This window comes from Sander lucioperca, chromosome 2 (assembly GCF_008315115.2).
Source record: "Sander lucioperca isolate FBNREF2018 chromosome 2, SLUC_FBN_1.2, whole genome shotgun sequence".
Lineage (NCBI taxonomy): Eukaryota > Metazoa > Chordata > Actinopteri > Perciformes > Percidae > Sander > Sander lucioperca.
This window is the reverse complement of record NC_050174.1, coordinates 11,284,837-11,305,565: the sequence shown is the minus strand read 5'-3', so window position 1 is coordinate 11,305,565 and position 20,729 is coordinate 11,284,837. Positions and strand designations below refer to the sequence as shown.

Sequence of the window (20,729 nt, the reverse complement as noted above, 5' to 3'; positions counted from 1 at the left end):
CAACATTTTAGAAAATTAAGCTGAAATGCAGAAATATAGAGATTATAATGTTGCTTCTGTACCCGTAGTGCAACCACTTTTGAGAATTTTGGATAATATTATTTGTAACGCTGTGAAAATATGTTTTAATGTGTAAGGGCATTTTAAAAAGTTTAATAAATCCGACGCATGGTCTTGGAAATATTACTGGTTTTGTGGTGTAGCCTAATAGGTGTACTATACTATCTTTAAATTAACTTCCATTACATAACTATTGAATTAAATTCGTTAATCAGAATGCTCGCAGTGGCCCCCATGTAAGGAACTGTACATTATAAAATGTAGGCTACCAAAGATAAAAAGGATTTGTATCTGCGCCACCTGCGCAGTCCGGTCAGAGCTGGCTCTCGTTCACACAACTTCCTGCCGAGTCATCGGGACAGACACGCACCTCCGCCCCGGGACTCAGCGCTCCTCCAGCTCCGTTCATCCTTATCGGCAGCAGCGCGAACAGGACGGAGATGTCAGGCACGGGGAAAGATGAACCGACAGCACCGGGTGATTTTCAAAGGTCTCAAACGATCCACGTCGCCGTGAAAAGTCTCACAGACAGCAAATACTTCACCGTTAGAGGAGGCTGTACCGTCAGACAGGTCAGGAGACCAAACTCACTGATGCTTGGGTGCTGTGTGCATAAAATGACTCGACTTGCGCTTAAACTGTAGCTATACATTATGTCTGCAAGTATTGTTTCCATTCCGCAGTTTGGCTGACAAAGTGTGTGTGTGTGTGTGTGTCAGCTGAAATGGGGTCTAGCAGAGCGCCTGGGAGTCCCGGCAGAGCAGCTGGTGCTGAGCCACTCCGGCCGGGTGCTCACAGAATCAGAACTCCTGAGTCACCTTAAAGCACAAGATGAGTCAGTCAGTCTCTGCATGATCCAAAGGTACACAGAAACATCTATGGAACTGCAGGCCCACACACTAACATGTACAGTAAAATGTGCCAAGAAATGGTGAGCAGTGTGTTTTAGTAGTCTACATGCAGCATGTGGATATCAAGGTGGACTTAGTTTTAAGTGTTAACCTCCTTTTTAAATAAGTCACGTTACTTTTGTGCACTATACGGTCAGTGCTGGTAAACCAAGACACATTTGACTTGAATCTGAAAATCATACAGAACGGCAGTAAATTTGCAATGTCACTTTAAGGTAAAAAATGAAGCACTGCTAAATATAGAACTGTACCATATATTTCCTTTGTTAAAAAAATGTTACAGCCTCTTCAGTTCCTTACTAGGGAAGAGTGACACATGTTTGTAAGTGTAAACTGAGCTGTTATGGCACAGTAACAAATGGAAATGAAAAATGTAGATATTCTCCCCTAATTTACTGTGTAAACTTTTTTTTCCCTCAAATGCTTTTAAATTATTTTACCTAATGGGCAAATGCATGATGTTTACACAGTAATCAGCACTAGTGTCAGATTCCATCAAATTAGACTTAAGGCCAACACCTCCACATGTGTTAAGTTTTTACCATAGAACTGGAACTCTAGATTTAGTTTCAGTCCTTTCTTCTCAGGTCTCAGCATTTATCTGCTGCGACCACCTGTGATCCAGGTTCAGAAATGATCCATTCGGAGCTCACAGCCGTTCTCGATCCTGACCCTGATAGCTTCACACCGTCTCCCACCTCTCCCCTTTGTCTGGGTAAGAACTGCAGAACACAGGAACTCCCACCTTCTTTTTCCTGTCCTGTCTATGTGGGCTTATATACGGCTGCTGTGGGGTGATCAGATCCTACTCAGCTCTGGTTCTTTTGATCTGATCTCATTTCCATAGTGGAAGGTCTGGACAGTCTTGGCCTAACAAATAGTGGGCCTGGCTTCTTCCCTGCACTCCAGCTTCCGATGGAGAGCCAGCTGCTGTCTGACCCAGAGATGATGCGTCGAGTCCTGGGCAGCCACTTCATGCAGAGCACCCTCTCTACCTACAGCCCTCAACTAACCAGACAGCTCATTCTGTCTAACCCGCTCCTGCAGACGAACCCAGAGGTGGGGGATAACCTTAACAACACAGATCTTATCACACAGGTGGGGATAAAAAGGCAGGAGTGTGTGTTTGAAGTACAGATTTGTTGTGAGTGGCAAGGTTTGGTGTGCCAGAGCACGGTCACATGTGTACAGTAGAGGATTAGTACCATGTGAAAAAATGTATTGACTTCTGAGTTTTAAGTCAGAATTCTGAGAAAAAAAGTCAGAATCTGACCTTTTTTTTTTAAAGCTTAAAAAAAGACTCATAAATAAATTAATAAAATAAATTAAAAAAAAAAAAGAGTTCAGAATTCTGACTTTAATCTCAGAACTCAAATACATTTTTCACATGTGGCCCTAATCCTCACGAAAAAAATATGTCATCTCAACATGTCTTTTTATTCATGCTTTAGGATTAGGACAGGTGTGTGATAAATATTAGTCAAAAGAGGGGAAAAAATTGTTTTATATTTCATTGCGACTTGAATATAGTTGCTCGTTGCTCCTTGACTCATTTCTTCCACTCAAATGTTCAATTTCTTCTCGCTCTTGCTTCCCTTTCCAGGTGATGGAGCGTGTCAGGAACCCTGACATGATAGGGGAAGTGATGCATGATGAAGACAGAGCATTAGTCAATTTGCAGCCAGAGCAGGAAAACCCTGAAAGCATAACTGGTGATTCTGATGGGTTTCAGAAGAATTTCCAGGTTTGGAAATTATGTTTTCTTGAACCATCTGTTCTGACAATGTCACACTTATCTCGTGTTTACAATTTGTTGTTTGTGGTGTCTCTTCTCTACTCTCTCTCAGATCCAGATAGGAGCACCTCCAGTGGTGACTACATCATCTGGGACTCAACAGCCAACTGAAAGAGAAAGCAACGAGACTCCACAGGTCTCCAGTCCCTCCACGGATCCTTTCAGAGAATGGACCGCCACGGCCAGAGTTGATCCAAAACCTCAGAGCACTGTTACTGCAGGCATGAAAATACAAGCATTTCATCATTTTAATTGGCTAAACCAGAGATCTTCAACAGGGGGTCACTGCAGGGGGGCCTCCAAATTATTGTTAATTTTTGAAAGTTTTTTCAAATTAAAATGTCTTAACATGAAGCCAACATATTATTAGCGAATATAAATCCCCACTGATGATAGGCTATAGGCCTATAGGTAAGGTAGTCACTAAGATACATCCACAGATACAGTATATCGTAAGGATTCACTGTTCCACATGTATGTGTAACATTAAACGATGATTTATAAAATCCTGCAGACAATTATTATTTTAATAGCTTAATATTCTATGCACTAAAAATGTATCTAAAGGCTTTAGGCCGCCCTACAAGTTATTGTAGGCCCAGGTTAATATGCAACTTCATTTTATACAATATTAGTAGTAGGGGGTCCCTGCTCCGTCTCTCTTTCAGTTAAGGGGTCCTTTGGTTTAAAAAACGTTGAAGACCCCCTGGGCTAAACTATAGCTATATATATATATATATATATATATATATATATATATATATATATATATACACACACACACACACACACACACATTTTCCCCTGTTTATCTTGTATCTGTGGCCTCATCCCTCTTTCCTCAGGCATGCAGTCACTGCTAGAGGAGATCATGGCCAGTCCAGGACTGATGGAGAGCCTGCTGTCTGGCCCTTATGTCAGCAGTCTCCTCAATTGCCTCGGTCAGAACCCTGACCTGGCTGCACAGGTGACTCATACACACTATATGGGTGGATGCAAACACCTAAACAACTTATTTTCACTTGACAACTGCATACAATTTATTTTTAAGGTTATGTTATTTATGGGCAAAAAAACATGGACTGCAATTCAGAGGTGTGAAACCAGGCTCCTCCTTCCCTACTTCTTGTTAACACATCCCCCTAATCTCTCCACACAAATCCTACACACTCATACAGGTCTTATAGCTCTCATTCCATACTGTTTCAGATGCTGCTGAGTCACCCTTTGTTCTCAGGAAATCCTCAGCTGCAGCAGCAGATGAGACAGCAGATCCCTCTCTTCCTGCAACAGGTTGGTTTACTTTCCTCACTACTAAACACTCTCACTGCTAGCAACTAGATTTATTTTTTTTAGATTGTGATTTTTCTCAACATTGGGACAAGTTGTGTGATTGTAAATTGTAAATTATAAATTGTAAATAGTGTATGATCAACACTCATGTTTTAAAATCTTACATAGATATCCTTAAAACAAATATTTCTTTTGTAAGTGGCTTATGTACTTTTTAGCCACAGTAGCTGTGTGCGTTTAAAGGTGGTGATGATGGTCCATCACTGGAATGTTTTCTCATTAAAAGATTTACACATGAATAGACAACTTCATCATCAGATACAGCTATCGGCGGTGTAGTCTTCCATAGGAATCTCCACACAGTCTCCGTGCAAACTCCAATGCTTATTGTTTATGATTAATATCTTCATTACTAATGGTCAGTGATAAATATGTAGATGCAGAGTCCAGAGCTGCTGTCAGCCATGTTGAACCCCAGAGCCATGGAGGCTCTGCTGCACATCCAACACGGCCTACAGACTCTGGCTGCAGAGGTTCCTGCACTGATACCTACGTGAGTATAGATATGCAAAATAAACGCACACAAAATACCTCAACCTGAAGATTACTGGTTGAGTTGCTGGGTAACAGCAGTACTATTATGCAAAGTGCAAGAAACCTTTCATGAGTTACCACCACGTGTCTGTCTTGCAGAGCCAGTGTTAATGCTGCCCCGGAGCTAGCGTCTGACTCTGTCCTTAACAGCCAATCAGGAAGTGGTCCTCGTGTTGCCATGGTGACAGAGGAGCAGCAGCAACAGTTTGTACAACAGATGCTACAGGCGCTGGCTAACACCAATCATGGGGTATCTCAGTATTTCCCTATAATCTTGTTGTCTGCTTCTGTAGTTTATCTGAACTTCTCCTGGATTTGAAATATCACCCGAAAATAACATTTTTAGGTCAAAAGCCAACTGGAAACTTCTCTTTGCATTGCTGGTCTGTTCTATTATCATCACAAAAGGGAAGTTTATGATTCAACATATCCCTCATATTAAACCTATAATGGTTCAGTGCTCACTATACATAGCACACTTTTTTTTAAGTACTTACACAAACAGTACCACACTTAGAGAGTAACTGCACCCAGTCTAATAATCAGGTAGTGGTGACAACATGCTTTTGAGGCACTGAAGTACTACTACTATACCACATCTGGCCACATTCAGCCGTGATGTTTGATGTGGTCAGAGGTTTAAGAGATGTATACCTTTTATACCTTTCAACCCAGTGCAGCTAGCACTTTTTTGACAAGATTCAATCTAACTAAATAGATGATGTGATCTCCAGAAAGTCCTTGAATCTTTGAAAATCTATTCATCTGTTTGTTGTATTTAGAAAGAGTGAATGACAGATTCAGCAGAGACGCACATAAGTTTTGTCAAATTGTATTTTCTCTCAGAGAGGCACAAGACCTCTTTGCTAATTATTTTTGATCATGTCATTGTAATAAGGAAGACTTTAAACAACTACTGCCTTGTCCTGTCAGGTCCATGTTGAGGAGGCTGAGTTCCAGGACGAGCTGGAGCATCTGAGCTCAATGGGCTTCAGAGACCGAGAGGCAAACCGTCAGGTTCTCATCAGGACTGGAGGAGACCTCACTACTGCTATACAACATCTGCTCAGTCTCTGACACACACACACACACACACACACACACACACACACACAGATGTTGTTCTGTCCACATATACATACATAAGTGGATGCACATATACCTATTAAATACAAGCACTCAATACACTCAAACATAATAATATCATTATCAGCAATTACAAAGTGCTTTACAAAAAACAATCATGCAAGCCATATTCATATTTCTGTACTTTCAATGACATACTTATTATATTAATATTATAATATTAATAATTACTATATTAATTCCTTAGCTCTGCTTACTAACCTCCTTATACTAACCTTATATTCAGTCCTAGCTTAGTCTATATCCACGACGTTCCACTTCCGGGATTGCTCCGTTGCTGCCGGAAATTCCGCCGGATGTCCCTCTTTTCAGCCGGATGTCCGTTACCTTCCTCTTTCTTTGTGTTGGCATTCTAAACTCCGGTCAATTTATGAGGACTGTGGTTAACTGCTCCTCAGATCTCTGCAGGGTAAATCCAGACAGCTAGCTAGACTATCTGTCCAATCTGAGTTTTCTGTTGCATGACTAAAACAGCTTTTGAACGTACACGTTCCACCAAAACAAGTTCCTTCCCGAGGCTATTTTGCAGAGGCACAGTTGCTCCATTGGGCGCCTAGCGCTGCCCAAGACGATTGTGGTTGGTTTAAAGCAGTGGTTCCAAAACCTTTTCACATGAAGGACCCCTAAACTGACACAAATTAGACCACGAACCCCCCTTTGATAAAATTTTGCAGCAGGGTCCCCCATCGGATAGATTTTTTGCTTTTAGATGTTTTATTACAGAAAGTGTATGAAACCCATGACCAAAATAGTCATACATTCTGTCATTGTGCTACTTAGGGATAAGAATTATAGTGAAAGTTAAAGTAAAACATTTGTTTCCCCCTTTTGGCTGGGGATCCCCTGGAACCTCCTCAAGGACCCCCGGGAACCACTGGTTTAAAGAAATGCCAATAAACCAGAGCACGTTTTCCTCCTATCCCGGAATGCTGTGCTGTTGCGGAGGAAGGTCTGGCAATGCGAGACTAGTCCTAGCATAACATTCACCCCCTACCTTAGTAAACTTTACACTTGTTTTTTCTTTTTCGAATAGAGGGTGCCACATGCTATACAGATTGTAAAGCCCCTTGAGGAAAATTTGTGATATTGGGCTATATAAATACATTTAAAAATGACTTGACTTGCTTTTTATGAAGTGATAAATGAGAAAACATTCAAATATACAGCCAAAGGGAGTGCTTTTGGTTAATATTAGGGTAAAAACAAAAGAATACAATCACTCTGGTGCAGGTCCGTACTGGTACTTAACCCTCATGTTGTCTTGGGGTCAAATTTGACCCGTATCCAAGTTTTCTTTATATCAGAAATATGGGAGGTTGGGAAATAAGCGTTGAAAATGTCGAACAGGGCGACAAAACGTTGGGGGGAAAATATTGGAAAAAAGTGACAAAAACTACGAAAAAAATAAATTCAAAAACGAAGGTAAGGAAGTAAGCGTCAAAAAACGGCTAAAACGGCGAAAAAGTAACAAAACGTCAACAAAAAGGGACAAAGACATTGGGGGGGAAAAATGATAAAAATTTTGGAAATAAAACAAAAAAACGTAATAAAAAAAATTATTTTGTTGAAAAAAACAACAAAACATTGAAATAGGGACAACAAAAGTGTTTTTCATGGTCAAGGGAAAGACAATATGAGGGTTAAACCCACCTCACATATTGTAGACTTGTGGCAATTGCATACATATTCAGAGGCAAGTCATATATTATTAATCTCTGGGTATGAAGCTCAGGCCTCTTTTCATCTTGCCACCTGGACAATAATGAGAGCTTGTAACACCCAGAGACAGTCCGATGTTCTTGGAAGCACACAGAGGATTCACACTCTGTCAGCAGAATGAACCAGGAGCACAGTCTGTTGTGGGTCTCCCTCCCTCACTGCTCTTGTGTCATGTCCACCACATGCTGTAAAGATCAGACACACCAAGTAATTATACTGAGCTCCAAAAAGCAGGCTATTGAAAATGAGAGGTTAACTTCAACCACGTTTATCACACAGGCACAGAAATCTCGGATAAGCAAAGTTAATCTTCTCAACACACTCACCCAGGAGAAGAATTCAATTGAGAAACGGAAAAAAAGATTTGAACCCTTTTGGAACTTAGAACACAACATATGCTGATGATTATGAAGATTACGTTACATAGGTGAGACTGTTTTGTGTATCTGTCACTGCACTGACTAGTAACACCTGGGTTTCTTTTTTCTGCCCTTAATCTTATATTCAACAGAGCTCCAGTAAACACATCACGCTACAGTGTTTCTGTGCCATGAGGAGCTGTGCATTTTGTTTCCCTTTGGATTTCACTAAACCCCAACTTACTGAGCAACATACTTTCACTCATCAATAGCTGACTTGTGGATCTGATGTAAGTTAGTCTACATGATTCTGTTGTCCCGTAATAATGCAGTCTGCACTGTTTGTCATTTTACATGAATTTATGATGATGTCCTGCTTTAAAAAGTGTTATGTTTCGTCCATGTCCCGGTGTTCACTGTAATGTTAACAGTTCTGTAATAGGGTTAACAGTACAGTTGGAGCTGTTACAAATGATCATTTTCATTTTAAATTACATTTGTCGTTTGTTTTTCTTAATTATTAATCATTAAGTCTATAATATGTCAGAATATAGGCAAAATATCGATCACAACTGTTATGAAAAACTCAGGAGCAGCTCGACTCTGGATATGTAGGTAGGTAGATAGGTTCGGGAGACTTGCACAAAAGCATTTGATGTACTCTCCATCGAGGAGAATTAGGATTAAACAGTACAGTTTAACCACAATGTAGTTACATGTAGTGCCATCCCAAACTCTGAGTGTCTGTCTATTTCCAAGAGGCATTTATCTCTTCCTGAAGCTGTCAAGTTTAGGTTATGCAAAAATGTTGATGGCACCATAACATAGGCACTGCAAACACAGATGCTCACCCAAATCTTATTGTTTTGCAAGTTCAGTCTATCTCTCTCTGGGAAATAGGCTAAGGTGTGTGTTAGGCCCCTTTGCCCTGCTTCCACCGACCTTTAAAAGTCCCAGAACATAACATTCCATAATGAAGCAGCCTAGACTCCCTCAAACTCTAGAGACACATATACATTCATACTTGAACACAGGACAGGTTTAGTGTTGGAGTATGGCCAAATAGATCTTCTCATCCCCTGACCTATGACCTACTGTAGGAGTGACCAGATGTTGTGTAAGTTTTCTCCTCGTCTCATCTTACCAAAACATAGTGTTTCTGGAAATTCCACAACTTCCCAGAAGCTATGACGTCTTCACAATGCTTGTTTTGTTCATTTAAGAGCCCAAAATCCAATTTGCAATTGTATTAAAAAGAGAAAAGTAGCACAATTCTCACATTTCAGAAGCTGAAAACACATAACATTGTAACCTGAGTTAGTGTAGCATTTAATAAAGACACAATTCAAACACAAACCTGTTTACCATCTGTGATTGATAAAAACATTATAAACATTGTAATTTTTTATACAAGTGTAACTATTTATACATATAATTCACCACACAGTTTACTGAATTTGAGAGAAAATCCCATCAAAATGAGTCATTAGCAATTTTTAAAGACTTTTTTAAGTAGGTATTTTACCATCCTATTATTATTATCTGTACCTCTAAATCTACTGGTGTACTATTAACTATGAACACTAGAGGGCAGTTAACTCTTAACATCCTCAGTAACATCAGCTGTTTGGTGTGTACTGTATAGCTGGAATTTTGCATAAAATATTTTATTTTTGATTCCTTACTCATATTATTTACATTTAGTGTAGTGTAATCATGACCCTGAAATCTGTGTCTCCATGTTCAGCTCAAACGGCAAACATGACATACCAACTGGCAAAATTGTTCTGTAATTTATTTATATAAACTTATAACAAACAAGCATAAAGTCATATTTTCATATTTATAGGTGTGTGTGTGTAGGGGGGGGTGTTGTTGTTGTTGTTGTTTTCCATCCCTACTTGTGTCTTTACTCTCAGCGACATAGTGGATTAACTGACAGACACTACACATATTCTGACATCAGATGTGTGTATGTGATCCACTTGACAGACTGAGGGGGTTTTAATCTCTAGTGCTGTGTGTGTGTGTGTGTGTGTGCGCGCGCGCCTGCCTGCTCGTCTGGATGTGTGAGATATTAGAGTAGCCAAGTTTTTTTTTTTTTTGTTTTTTTTTCTGGATTAGAAGCTCCTAAAATATTCGGGTTGAGGTTTGCAGATGAGTCAGACCCATAGACATACAGTCTATGGTCACACCACAGAAACAGCTCTACATTGCTGAGTGGAGGTGTGTGTGTTTGTGTGTGTGGGGGCGTCATGGTCACGTGTGTGTGTGTGTGTGTGTATTGAAGATGCTTATAGATCACCTCAGATCCACCTCAGCTGGTCTCCTCTGTATCCAAAAGTCCAACCTCCGCAGTTTTGGGGACAGAGCCTTCTCCAGAGCATCTCCCAGGCTCTGGAACTCCCTCCCCCAAGAGATCCGCACCTCTGAGTCCCTCACCATCTTCCAGTCCCGCCTCAAGACCCATCTCTTCACCTCTGCCTATCCGTAGCCCCCCGCCCCTTTTCATCTGTGCCTGAATCTTGTTTTGTTTTGTTATGTTTTTGTAATCTACCTCCCCTGTAAAGCGACTTTGAGTCTTTGAAAAGCGCTATATAAATTCAATTTATTATTATTATAGATCAGAAAGCAGGGATGATGAAGCCTTAAACCTGGTCTGACCTTTAGTATGGTCAACCTATTGTCAGTAAGGTGTTAAAGGTGCTGTAGGTAGGATTGTGAAGATCCAGGACTTAGCCAAAAAATTTGAACATCAACAACTTCTCAGTCCCTCCCCCCTTTCTGCTAAAGCCCAAAAACGGTGTCCTAAACTCCTCCCCCCACAAGGGAGAATGAATGCGTGTGTATGAGCAGTGATTGACACGCAGTTAGACCCCCCCCCCCCCCCACCCCCGGCCCTGATTGGTGCATATGAACAGGGAGCTGTGGATTTTTGCAAATCACACTACAGGCTGTAGTTGGTGCCAGATTTTTTTTTTTAAATTACCCGTTTCAGGTAGTTCTACTTGAACATAGGGTCAGTTTCAGCAAATATGACAGAAAGTTAGTTGTCAGAAAGTCTTACCTACTGCATCTTTAAATCTAAATCCCTTTAATAATTTTACTTTGTCGTATTCAGTGTGAAGATTGTACTCTAAGATCAGTTGGTGCATTGGGCAGGTGATGTCAGTGCATGAAAGGTGGTTTGATAGATCAAATGGTATAAAAATATAATTTGCAGTCGCTTGCAAAAAATCTATTTAAGAGCAGTTGAGAGAAACATGTAATGGAAAGATTATCTGGAGTCAAATGAAACAATATTTAAATTAAGAAGAATGATTTAATTAAGTTTAAATCATTATAGTGAGATTCTGCTGTCCACCAGTTCATTGTGTCCTCTATACTAAACTGAACCTAAGTTATTCAAATGTATGAGTTAACTTATTAGGTTTTAAGACAAAAGCATTACTTTCCGAAATATAAATGGGTTCTCTGTAGAACTGAAACCATTAGCTGATTATCGATTAGTCTACCGACAGAAAATGAATAAGAATCTATTATGAAAAGCCATTAATCATTTATATATTATATATCAAGAAAAAAATAGCTAAAATTCACTGTTTCCAGCTTCTGAATTGTGAGGATGTGCTGCTTCTTTGTCTTATGTGATTGCAAACTGAATATCTTTGGGTTTTGGACTGGTATCAAAGAGAAATTAAATATTAAACATGGGATAAAATATTCAACCAAAACCATCATCAGTTCATTTTAATTTCATATTCCCATACTGATGCTACTGGGATCAACACAATTTCCCCCATAAATGTTGCATGTCTGTTATAGCCATGTAACAAAATACATAAAAAATGGATCTAATCAGTAAAGTTCTTTGTGCATTTTCTGCATGGTCAGGTTCGTTTTACTGTTTAAAACATTTTAAAAAGGTTTTGCCTGTTCTGCTCAAGGCATTTGTCCATCATAATTCACTCTGTGCTGTCAAATAGATCAGTCAAATTTCCCACTTTACTGAAACGTGAATCTTTAAAGTGCAAACTTTTACAGTACTACCACAATCCTTTTCATAAGTTCAAAAAGAGCTAATATCCACACTATGTTAAAGTGCTCGTATGAACATCTAGCCTTTTTCTTGGTGGCGTACTATTGGAGGTTCATTTCTCATTCACAAAACAAAGCACTTAATGGTCCCAATTCAAACCTTTGCAATATGAAATACTCTGCAGCAGGAATATACTGCAAAGGTAATTGTGTTATGAAATGTTTTCAGCACCACAGGATCACACAGGTTCTGTACTAAACTCCCACTAACTGCACAAGCTTCTTTCTGGTCTTACACCACAATTTAGTGCAGCTTTACTTGTCAGCTGCACTAAGATATAAAGTAGATGTGGTGACTCCACTAGACTGTGGTTAAGGCATTGGTGACGACATGAGGCTGATGATGTGCTTCTCAACCTCCATGGCCATGTCAGTGATGCTCCTCCTGATGTCCAGTGGCAACACATTCTCCTCAGCCGACGGAGGCTCTAAAACATCAAACTGGGAACGCAGCAGCTCTGCTTTCATGTAATGCCCCTTCCGGGCCACCATCCTCTGCTGAATGAAATCGTAGTCCCCATGTAGGAAGAGAAAAAAGACATCAGGAGAGGACGGAGGTAGGATATCTTGGTCTGGATCGGAGGAGGAAGCGAGGGCTTTGGAGCCAAAGAGCAGGATTTGTCTGTACAGGCGCTTCAGGGCGGAGCACGCCACAAGAGCATCAGAGCATGAAGCCCTTTCTCTGGGATGGGAAGACACAAATGCACATAGTTAGTGAGGGCAGGAGTGAATTAGTGATATTGCTGAACTGTATACTGAAATGTTGTGGATAACATGAAAAGTGGTAAAAACAGTGTACTTAAGGTGAACTGTGGTCACAAACGGCTACAGAGAAGAAGGATGAAGAGAGAAAAGGGATACAAGGATGAGCTGATAAAGGCTGACTGAGTGTGGAAGAGTTTGAAAAAAAGTCTTTGATGTCGCCGTTGTAAGAAAGAGATGGTGTATTCTCAGCTCTCCCCACCTCTTCTCTACACTCACTCACTCACTTAATCTGTTTTTACGCTCCCAAACCCTCTCTGGTTTTCATCTCAATTTTCAAAAACATCTTTGATATTTTTGATCTTTTTTTCTGACAATTTCACGGCCGCCTGTATCCTTACCTCGCTGCTCCCTCTCACTCTCTAAACCCTTCATCTTCTCCACTTCTGTCATACAAAAGTACGTTGTGTTTTCAGTGCAAAATGTTCATGTGAGTGTGCATAATAGTCTGTGTGTACGAAAAGTTTGTTTGTTCTTACCTCTCAATGACTTCATGTAGTTTGAGAAGCCAAGGCAATCTGTCCTGAAGGGACAAACAACATAACTTTTATATTTTTTTTATAGCATGATGTTTATTTATTTCATCCGTGTCAACAGCAGCAGTTGTCCTGGTTAAGAAGTGTTTTGCAGTAGGTGAATCCAATAACATACACTACTTTCAGCATATCACCGGCCATCAGAGAGGCAAGCCGTGCATTGCAGAACATCACAGGAAACATGGGGTGAGCTGAGCCTGCAATGGTGAAGCCAGACTGTGCAGACTATGTAGAGATGTTGCTCCTCTAAAAATACAACATTCAGATATGAAAAACATAAATAATTAAGTAAAATACTAACTACACTCACAGTTGCAGTCAGCTCAGCTGTCAATGTTCTGTTTAATGGACTTGACTGGGAAGAGTCTTTAAAAGAACCATTCAGGGAATCAACAGAGCTCAGGCAGACAGACTTGGCAGCACAAACACATCTTTGATTACAATTAGAAATAGAATCAGTCCTAGTTTGGTTACAACTGATCTGGAGTCACATTTTTATTTTCACACTCCAGTGCCTTTAATATGAAGAGCTGAACTTGAATGAGAGAAATCACATTCTCTCATGTCCTGTTCGGTTATGCCAACCTCAACCTGCCAACTCTAATACTGGCATGAAAGACAAATGTTTTGCCTGACAGTAATCCCAAATTTACATTCATTCGCAAACTGCCAACTGTTGAGTATTTTTTTTAAACATGCCAAAGCATTGGACAGAGCAGGTCCCGGGGTAATTCTCTCTGCCGTTGAAAACAGATTTCTGAGTAGGAGGTTATTATGAGCCACCAAACACAGCTACCAGCAAACTGCTGCCAAACGTTGGCTGGGGTTGCTCTGCCTGTAGGCTTGTAAATCCAATGTTGGCAGATAGCCAGTCAATTGTTTGGAGATCTAGCTTTCTTTTGAAAGTCAGCATGAAAAAAGATAAATATTGGACAAACAGGAAATAATTCACTAAACTGAATTTAAGGATTGTGGGCTGCGATGAAGAGCTCCATTCCCTCACTGCTGCTTTCACTGTCTGCTCTAGTGAAGCTTGCTCCAGCCACTTGTTGAGTTCTCTGTGGCTGCAAGTCTGAGAGAATGATCTACTTATGACAGAAGAGAGATGGCTCACTCTTTAAATGACTGACATCCAAATTGAGCTGACAGGACTCTCACTCACACACACACACACACACACACACACACACAGAGTAGGCTACCTGGTCTGTGAGTGGCTCACCACGAGCCATCTTCTCAATGTTCCCCTGTGGGTGGAAGTTATCCCCTTCGTGCAGGGGCCAGCCCAGCTGATACACACACACACACACACACACACACACACACACACACATATATGCAGTGTTAAGTCATACTGTGTGCAGAAACATTATGGAGGTGTGTTTATGTGTGTCTAGGGAGGGGGGTGGATCCAGTTACCTTTTCTGATAAGAAGGCCCCTAAGGTGCTTCTGTATAAGAAATGGACACAGACAGAATTGATACAGTGCAATAACAGTGATCTGATCTACTGCTTTCAGTGAAAACGTTACCGCCATAGACATGCTGTAGTTTAGAGCTCATATATTTAATTATTCAAAATTAATAATCAAGGAATAATTTAAAGCAACGTACTAAACATTACCTAATTCAACCTTCTCAGTTGTGAGGATTTGCTGCTTTTTCTTGTCTTATGTTAATTTGGACTTTTGGCAAAAAACTATTTTTAGGCGATCAGCTTGGGCTTTAGGAAACTGTGATGAACATTTGTCACTATTTTCTGATATTATATTGACAAAATAATTAAGTGATTAGTCGAGAAAGAAATCAGATAATGAAAATAGGCTTTACTTGCAGCTCTACTATGGTATTTTTGTTGTTAAATTACATCCAATACAGAACTGTGCTGCATGCAGCTTGCTTACTACTTTCCTCAGTAACTCTGTAACAGATACCAGTCTAGCCTACTGAAACTAATTATGTAATGAGACATTAATAGTTGATAAACCACCACCTGCTATATGTAAACAAATATAAAATGTATTTTCTACTAAGCATTTAGGCTACATATCTTTTTCACTAATAAACTTTAATAAACTTTATTTATTTATAAACTTAAATATGTTGGTCAAACTCTACTCAATGTGCTTCTTATGTGAGATGCCATCTTGTAAGGCTGTCCTAAATAAACAAACAGACAGTAACGTTATACACAGTGACAGCCTACTTTCCGCAGCCTGAGACTCCCATTATGATGTAGATCATCCTGTCTGTGGATCTTCAGCCACCTGAAGGCAGGAAAAAAACTGTGTAACTGTTGGCAAAAACGCATGGTCTATAAATCTTACATATGTGAACATATCTACCATAGAAACATGTAGCCATAACAATGACTATAAATATGTTCTTTTTGTACAGTCTATGAATCATAATAGCAGTGCTCATGTGATGTAAACAGTCCATGGATGTATGTAACCTACCGTACTACCTCTGGTGGGACTTCCGTAGCTCCTGGGATCGTAGCCTACTCATACGACTTAACAGCAGTCGTTAATTAATACGAAAACCATGCACAGGTGTAACCTGGTATGTAAACAACTTAAAACAATAAGAACTTATATTCTGCGGTATTAGCAAAACTCTCATCTTACAGGCAAAATACGAAACAGTCCTTTTGGCTGGTGAGGTTTACTGAAGTACGTGATGACGCAGGACGTTTGCATTTAAAGGGACAGCGTCCTGTTCCCATAGACTGTAAATCTATGGTTGCACCTAAACGTCTTTGACGTCATTATTGATGAAAATATTAGGCTATATAAACTAATCTTAGAGTTAAATTGAGTTTTGACCAGCTGTGTGTTTTTGATCACAGGTTTAATCATCTTATCAAATAATAAATAAGTAATACAGGTATGTACACAAATTCACATTTATGCAGCACAATTTAAGGCAGTTCAATGAAAATGGACTGTTATGCACCTGGGAATTTGCTCCCAGGTGTGAGCATTCTTATTTCACAAACAGCCTGTAAATGAATGTGTTCAGAGACCTCACGGCTTGTTTTAATCACCCTCAAATTGAGTAAATAAAAAATCCACAGGGCATGTGATTTAGATTCACCAGCTGGCAATCTGACACCACACACGTGTGATCATAATTTAAATTTGAGAGAGAGAGAGAGAGAGAGAGAGAGAGAGAGAGAGAGAGAGAGAGAGAGAGGGGGAAAGGGAGAGGGAAAAGCCATCCTCCCTCCATAGATCCAACAGTAGGCAGGCAGGATACGGATGCAAGCTCTCCTCCCTCCCACTCTGTTGCATCCATCCATTCTCTTCATCCACCCATTCATTCCCAAGGGCGTCACAAGGGGTGACAAGACCCGACTGGAAGGTGCCTATGTATGCGTGTGTATGCGTTAGTCCTCCGTGTATGTCTATGTATGTGCGTATCTGGTCTGCCTGTGGACCCGCTGAGATGAGGAGTTGAAACAGAACCGACAGAAGGATGAAAATGCTCCGGTTTCGCAGCCCTAGCATCCGCTCCTTGGACCAGGAGGTCCTCTGCACGATCCGTTTACTGGACGACTCCGAGGTCTCCTGCAGCATCCAGGTGGGTAGACCTCATGTATTTCCCAGCCGTCTCTGTGATTATTGCAAATATCACATGGATGCGGCAGATTCATTATGAATTAAACTATTGTCGATTTAAGGTTGTCACAACCCCATATCGTCTATTATTACTTATTATTACTCTGATTATATCGTCATTTTTGCACAGCAAAACCCGTTTGAACGTACTGTTCTTCTAGTTTCCTTGCTGCTGTGATTTACAGGAGAGGTTGTATGCGTTTTGCTCCATGCTGCCTATATGAGATATGCAGTAAAGAGAAAAAAAGAAGCCTTACACAATAATGATCTGTATGCGTGTTGGGCATAAGCAAGACATGACCCACATGGAGAGAAGTTAGGATGAAGTTTGATTCATAGCACAGTATGGAGCTGCTGGGTGTGGTGGTGATGATAGTGATGATGATGAGGGCAGAGAGGACTGCTGTTTGGGTTAATGATTGTAATCAATCATGAGAGAGAGAGAGAGAGAGAGACAGAGAGAGAGAGAGAGAGAGAGAGAGAGAGAGAGAGTTGTGCTTATCAAGTCTGTTGTCTGCCTAGAGGTGATGATACATGTTATTTCCACCCAGCCGGCTTCAAGTGGCCCTGCCACCTCTATGGCACTCAGCTGCATTGTCAAACTAAAACCAAGGCTGAAAGAAAAGGATGTACTCTAACTACTCAGTTTCAGAAATCCAAGCCTTCAGTTGGAATTACCAAGTTCTAATCTTATATCAGCCTTTTATTTGGAGACCGAGACAATATGAGGAACAGAGGAGTTGGACAACTAATGTACAACCTTTACTTTCTTTCGAAATGACTATGGTAGTCACCGTCCTACACCATTCCAAAATCCATTCCAAAATATGGCCCAGTCTTTCATCCAGTGCATGAAACAAGCAGAAGTAGGTGTTTGTGAGATGTTTGCTTGTACACACACTGCTGTACTAAAATGTTAGGAAAATTAAACACAGTTATATACTCAGCAGATAGGTGAAGGTGTGTCCAATGACTTTACAATATCATGGCCTGCCATCTGCTAAAATTTCACAGTCAGCAGGATCCGACTTTGAACAAAAGAGTTGGTGTTTTCCCTTTATCATTATCAGTTTTGAGTGGCTTTTGTGTTGTTACCTTCTTAGAACTGTTGCTCTGAATTGTGGCTGGAAGACCACCATCGTTTAGCCGGGCTTGTCGCTGTTAGCATTAACTGTCAATCTGTGTTTCTAACCAGACATGAAGCCTTCAACTTGTAATGCAGGTTTAACTTAAACCAAAGAGGAACTAATGCACAAACCACCACCTTCAACTCAGCCTATTCAAATTTAATTTTAATATAAATCAAATATATGATTTGTTGATTCTACCTGGACTACACAGTGGTCATTGTTGTACTCTGTCATTATTAGTCATTATTTCATTGTTTACCTGTTTAGTTATTAGTTCGATACATTTTTATTTATAAAGAAATTTGCTCCATGATTTGTGTATATGAAATCATCTAAGTCACTGAGGAAAAAGAACACCTGTAGCAACCCTGAGATTATGAGGCTCAAATGATTGATTGATTAATAACATTTTTCCTGTCTTTCTAAAATGAGAGTGGCGTCCAAATTAAGTTAAGTTTAAATTTTTGTAGTTGAGTGCCATCACTCTCCTTAATCTGCAGTACAAATTTACATCTGAAGTCCATCCAACTGGAAAACGAAAACTGACAAAAAGGAATAAAACCTGATATTAGGCTTTAACAATTTCCATTTGAGATCTAATACATTTTTGGGTTTCCTGAACAAAGGAAAGTATACGTTGCTCCCCTGTTTCCACAAACAAATGAAATCCTGTGTGGCTTCTGAGCCCCTACAGGCCTGAGCTGCAGCTGCTGCCAGAGAGGTAAAAGTAAAATCCAGTGAACCTGCCAAATCATGACGCATGATTATAGAGCACATAGCCTATGTTTCATAAAGGACAGTGCATAAAAAATATGTGCAATGCTAAACAGCATATACACATTATTCTATTAAATTATATTACATTATATTATATCGCATCTACAGCATTGCACCAAATCCTTCAAAGCAGCACCACCTTGTTGACAACCAGTGAGTTGAACAGAGTTGAGAGCCCAGTGAGCGAACACAGCTCCGAGCAGCACCTCCTCTCATCCTTAGTGCACCTTCAGATAAAGTTGTCAGCTGTTTTGGCCCTTTTCTCCGACCCTGAAATACTGAAAACACTCACTGCCTGTTAAACTAACTGTCTCACTGGTCTCCTACATGTATCCAATCAATGATTTACAAAACACCATAACGTTAACTGAGAGACAAGGAGGGGAGAGAGGCTGAGAGGTTGTGTCTGTTTCTTTATGTTGAAGCGTTCACTTGCATGTATACCTGCATGCTCGTACGTCTTTGAGAGCACAAAAGTGTGCTAAACTCTGTTTACACATCTGAGAACATTAGAGTGTCGCTTTTCACCAGGAGATGCGAGAGTCCAAGATTGTGGAAGTGTGTATGTGCTTTTAACTGTGTGTCTGTGTATCTATGCACGATAAGGAAATGGACATTTATATTTCTAGCTGACTGCTTTTTCCAGGGCTTTCTTTAATGGCTTTGTGTTCCGGTGCTGAGCTGCTCCTTCCTACATATTTCATGACATCCTGTACTCCTCATGCTACACTTCTGCTGCCTAACAAAAGCACTTCTCCTCTTTCCACTCTACGGAGACTTTCGTCTCTTACCCTATCTTATTTTTTCTCTCTGCATGATCCCTGTCTGTTTTTCTTGTTTTTTTTTTAAATCTTTTCTGCTATCTGCATTGTGCAGAATATGTAGGTCAGGATGAGATGCCAAAGACAACACAGTATTTTTTAAGGCAAAAGTCTATGCAATTTTGCCTAAAAAATGGATGAAGGTTTATGACTAGAATGGTCATCGGCGTAACACGTGTCTCTTTACTGCAAGTACAAAAATATAGCACCTTTCAAGAACAGGGCAATTCAATCTGCTTTGCATAAGACATAAAAGACATAACAGTAAGACAAGATATAAAAGAAACACAAGATGATATAAAAAGACATACATTTGATATTAAGAGTAAAATAAAATAAAAAGACAGAATAAGTTACATTTAAATAAAACAGAATAAATGCAGTGCAAGATATGAATAAATAGTCCCAAATTTAAATTTAATAAACGGCAGTTCAAAAAGAAGTTTTAAAGAAGTGTTGGAGCAGACCTCGAGTTTTCTGGAGATTGTTCCAATAGAATACAATTTTTGTGGTCACATTTTGACAAAAAAATGTGTAGTAGTCAACACTGGTGAAGTGATGTCGTAGTTGTCTTAAATGTTACAGGATATGGTAAGATTTAAAGTGAGGTGCAGACCAGTGTGAGCTTCAATGCAAGTCCATCAAAACTAAAACATGCCGCGCATCTCTTCTCTAGGACACCATGCTTCACCCTCTAAATGTTATCTTGACATAATCAGGGTGGTCTGAGGCTGTTTCCTTATATAGGCCTGCAATTCATTGATCGTCATGTTATTGATAAATTGCCATGGCAAACTATACAAAACAGCAAATAGTCTTTCATCTTAACATATTACAGTAATGGGTAAAAAGGTTGAATATCCATTTTCAAACAAATTCTTTCAGTCATTTACCACACTACTTATTCAAAAGGTTTAAAAAACACATAGCCTAATTATGCATATATGTTTAGGTATCAGGGAGAACTGGATGTGTTTTATCTATCAATATACTACGGTGGCCCTGAAGTGCAAACCACAGCACTAAATGCCACAACGTGACAGCAAATCCCACAACACAACAGCATTTCGCCACAACACGACAGCATTAGTAAGACTGAAACGGAA

The 20,729-nt window shown here is 40.0% G+C and overlaps 3 protein-coding genes across 11 annotated transcripts in view; 2 read left to right on the top strand and 1 right to left on the bottom strand.

Annotated features, from left to right (window-relative positions):
- The first annotated feature begins 84 nt into the window (after positions 1-84).
- LOC116056658 (ubiquilin-1) lies at positions 85-5,929 on the top strand. 4 transcript variants are annotated; one of them, XM_031308895.2, is made up of 11 exons: positions 85-632; positions 780-922; positions 1,559-1,686; positions 1,819-2,030; positions 2,575-2,715; positions 2,819-2,987; positions 3,612-3,733; positions 3,976-4,059; positions 4,497-4,612; positions 4,753-4,903; positions 5,587-5,929. In XM_031308895.2, the coding sequence occupies exons 1-11, from the start codon at positions 501-503 to the stop codon at positions 5,728-5,730; spliced, it is 1,542 nt and encodes a 513-aa protein (XP_031164755.1). In that variant the 5' UTR covers positions 85-500; the 3' UTR covers positions 5,731-5,929. The 4 variants fall into 4 exon arrangements, with proteins under 4 accessions (XP_031164755.1, XP_031164757.1, XP_031164754.1 ...); XM_031308897.2 differs by having other exon boundaries at positions 1,819-2,069; positions 4,804-4,903; XM_031308894.2 differs by having other exon boundaries at positions 1,819-2,069.
- Positions 5,930-11,179: 5,250 nt separating this feature from the next.
- Positions 11,180-15,967, bottom strand: LOC116056663 (probable gluconokinase). Of its 3 annotated transcripts, none has more exons than XM_031308909.2 (6): positions 15,742-15,967; positions 15,479-15,544; positions 14,693-14,723; positions 14,476-14,562; positions 13,217-13,260; positions 11,180-12,657 (listed from the first exon to the last, which is right to left on the bottom strand). In XM_031308909.2, the coding sequence occupies exons 2-6, from the start codon at positions 15,514-15,516 to the stop codon at positions 12,288-12,290; spliced, it is 570 nt and encodes a 189-aa protein (XP_031164769.1). In that variant the 5' UTR covers positions 15,517-15,544; positions 15,742-15,967; the 3' UTR covers positions 11,180-12,287. The 3 variants fall into 3 exon arrangements, with proteins under 3 accessions (XP_031164769.1, XP_031164768.1, XP_031164771.1); XM_031308908.2 differs by having other exon boundaries at positions 15,479-15,539; positions 15,732-15,966; XM_031308911.2 differs by lacking the exons at positions 14,693-14,723; positions 15,479-15,544; positions 15,742-15,967 and adding an exon at positions 14,607-14,686 and having other exon boundaries at positions 14,476-14,576.
- A 511-nt stretch (positions 15,968-16,478) lies between these two features.
- The window catches only part of frmd3 (FERM domain containing 3), a 59,157-nt gene continuing 54,906 nt past the window's right edge, over positions 16,479-20,729 (top strand). For all 4 annotated transcript variants that reach the window (XM_031309005.2, XM_031309003.2, XM_031309004.2 and 1 more), the window contains exon 1: positions 16,479-16,857. In XM_031309005.2, coding sequence (XP_031164865.1) covers positions 16,753-16,857 — 105 coding nt within the window. In that variant the 5' untranslated portion in view covers positions 16,479-16,752. The remainder of the gene's footprint in view (positions 16,858-20,729) is intronic.

Bases quoted from the DNA above. Each gene is read 5' to 3' on its own strand.
- LOC116056658 (XM_031308894.2), top strand. From the start codon at position 501: ATGTCAGGCACGGGGAAAGATGAACCGACAGCACCGGGTGATTTTCAA. The intron at 2,988-3,611 runs GCATGAAAATAC...CTCTTTCCTCAG, and splicing joins TCAGAGCACTGTTACTGCAG to GCATGCAGTCACTGCTAGAG. The intron at 4,060-4,496 runs GTTGGTTTACTT...ATAAATATGTAG, and splicing joins TCCCTCTCTTCCTGCAACAG to ATGCAGAGTCCAGAGCTGCT.
- LOC116056663 (XM_031308909.2), bottom strand. From the start codon at position 15,516: ATGATCTACATCATAATGGGAGTCTCAGGCTGCGGAAA. The intron at 14,563-14,692 runs GTAACTGGATCC...TGTGTGTATCAG, and splicing joins GGGCCTTCTTATCAGAAAAG to CTGGGCTGGCCCCTGCACGA. The intron at 13,261-14,475 runs GTAGCCTACTCT...TTGTCCCTTCAG, and splicing joins GTGAGCCACTCACAGACCAG to GACAGATTGCCTTGGCTTCT.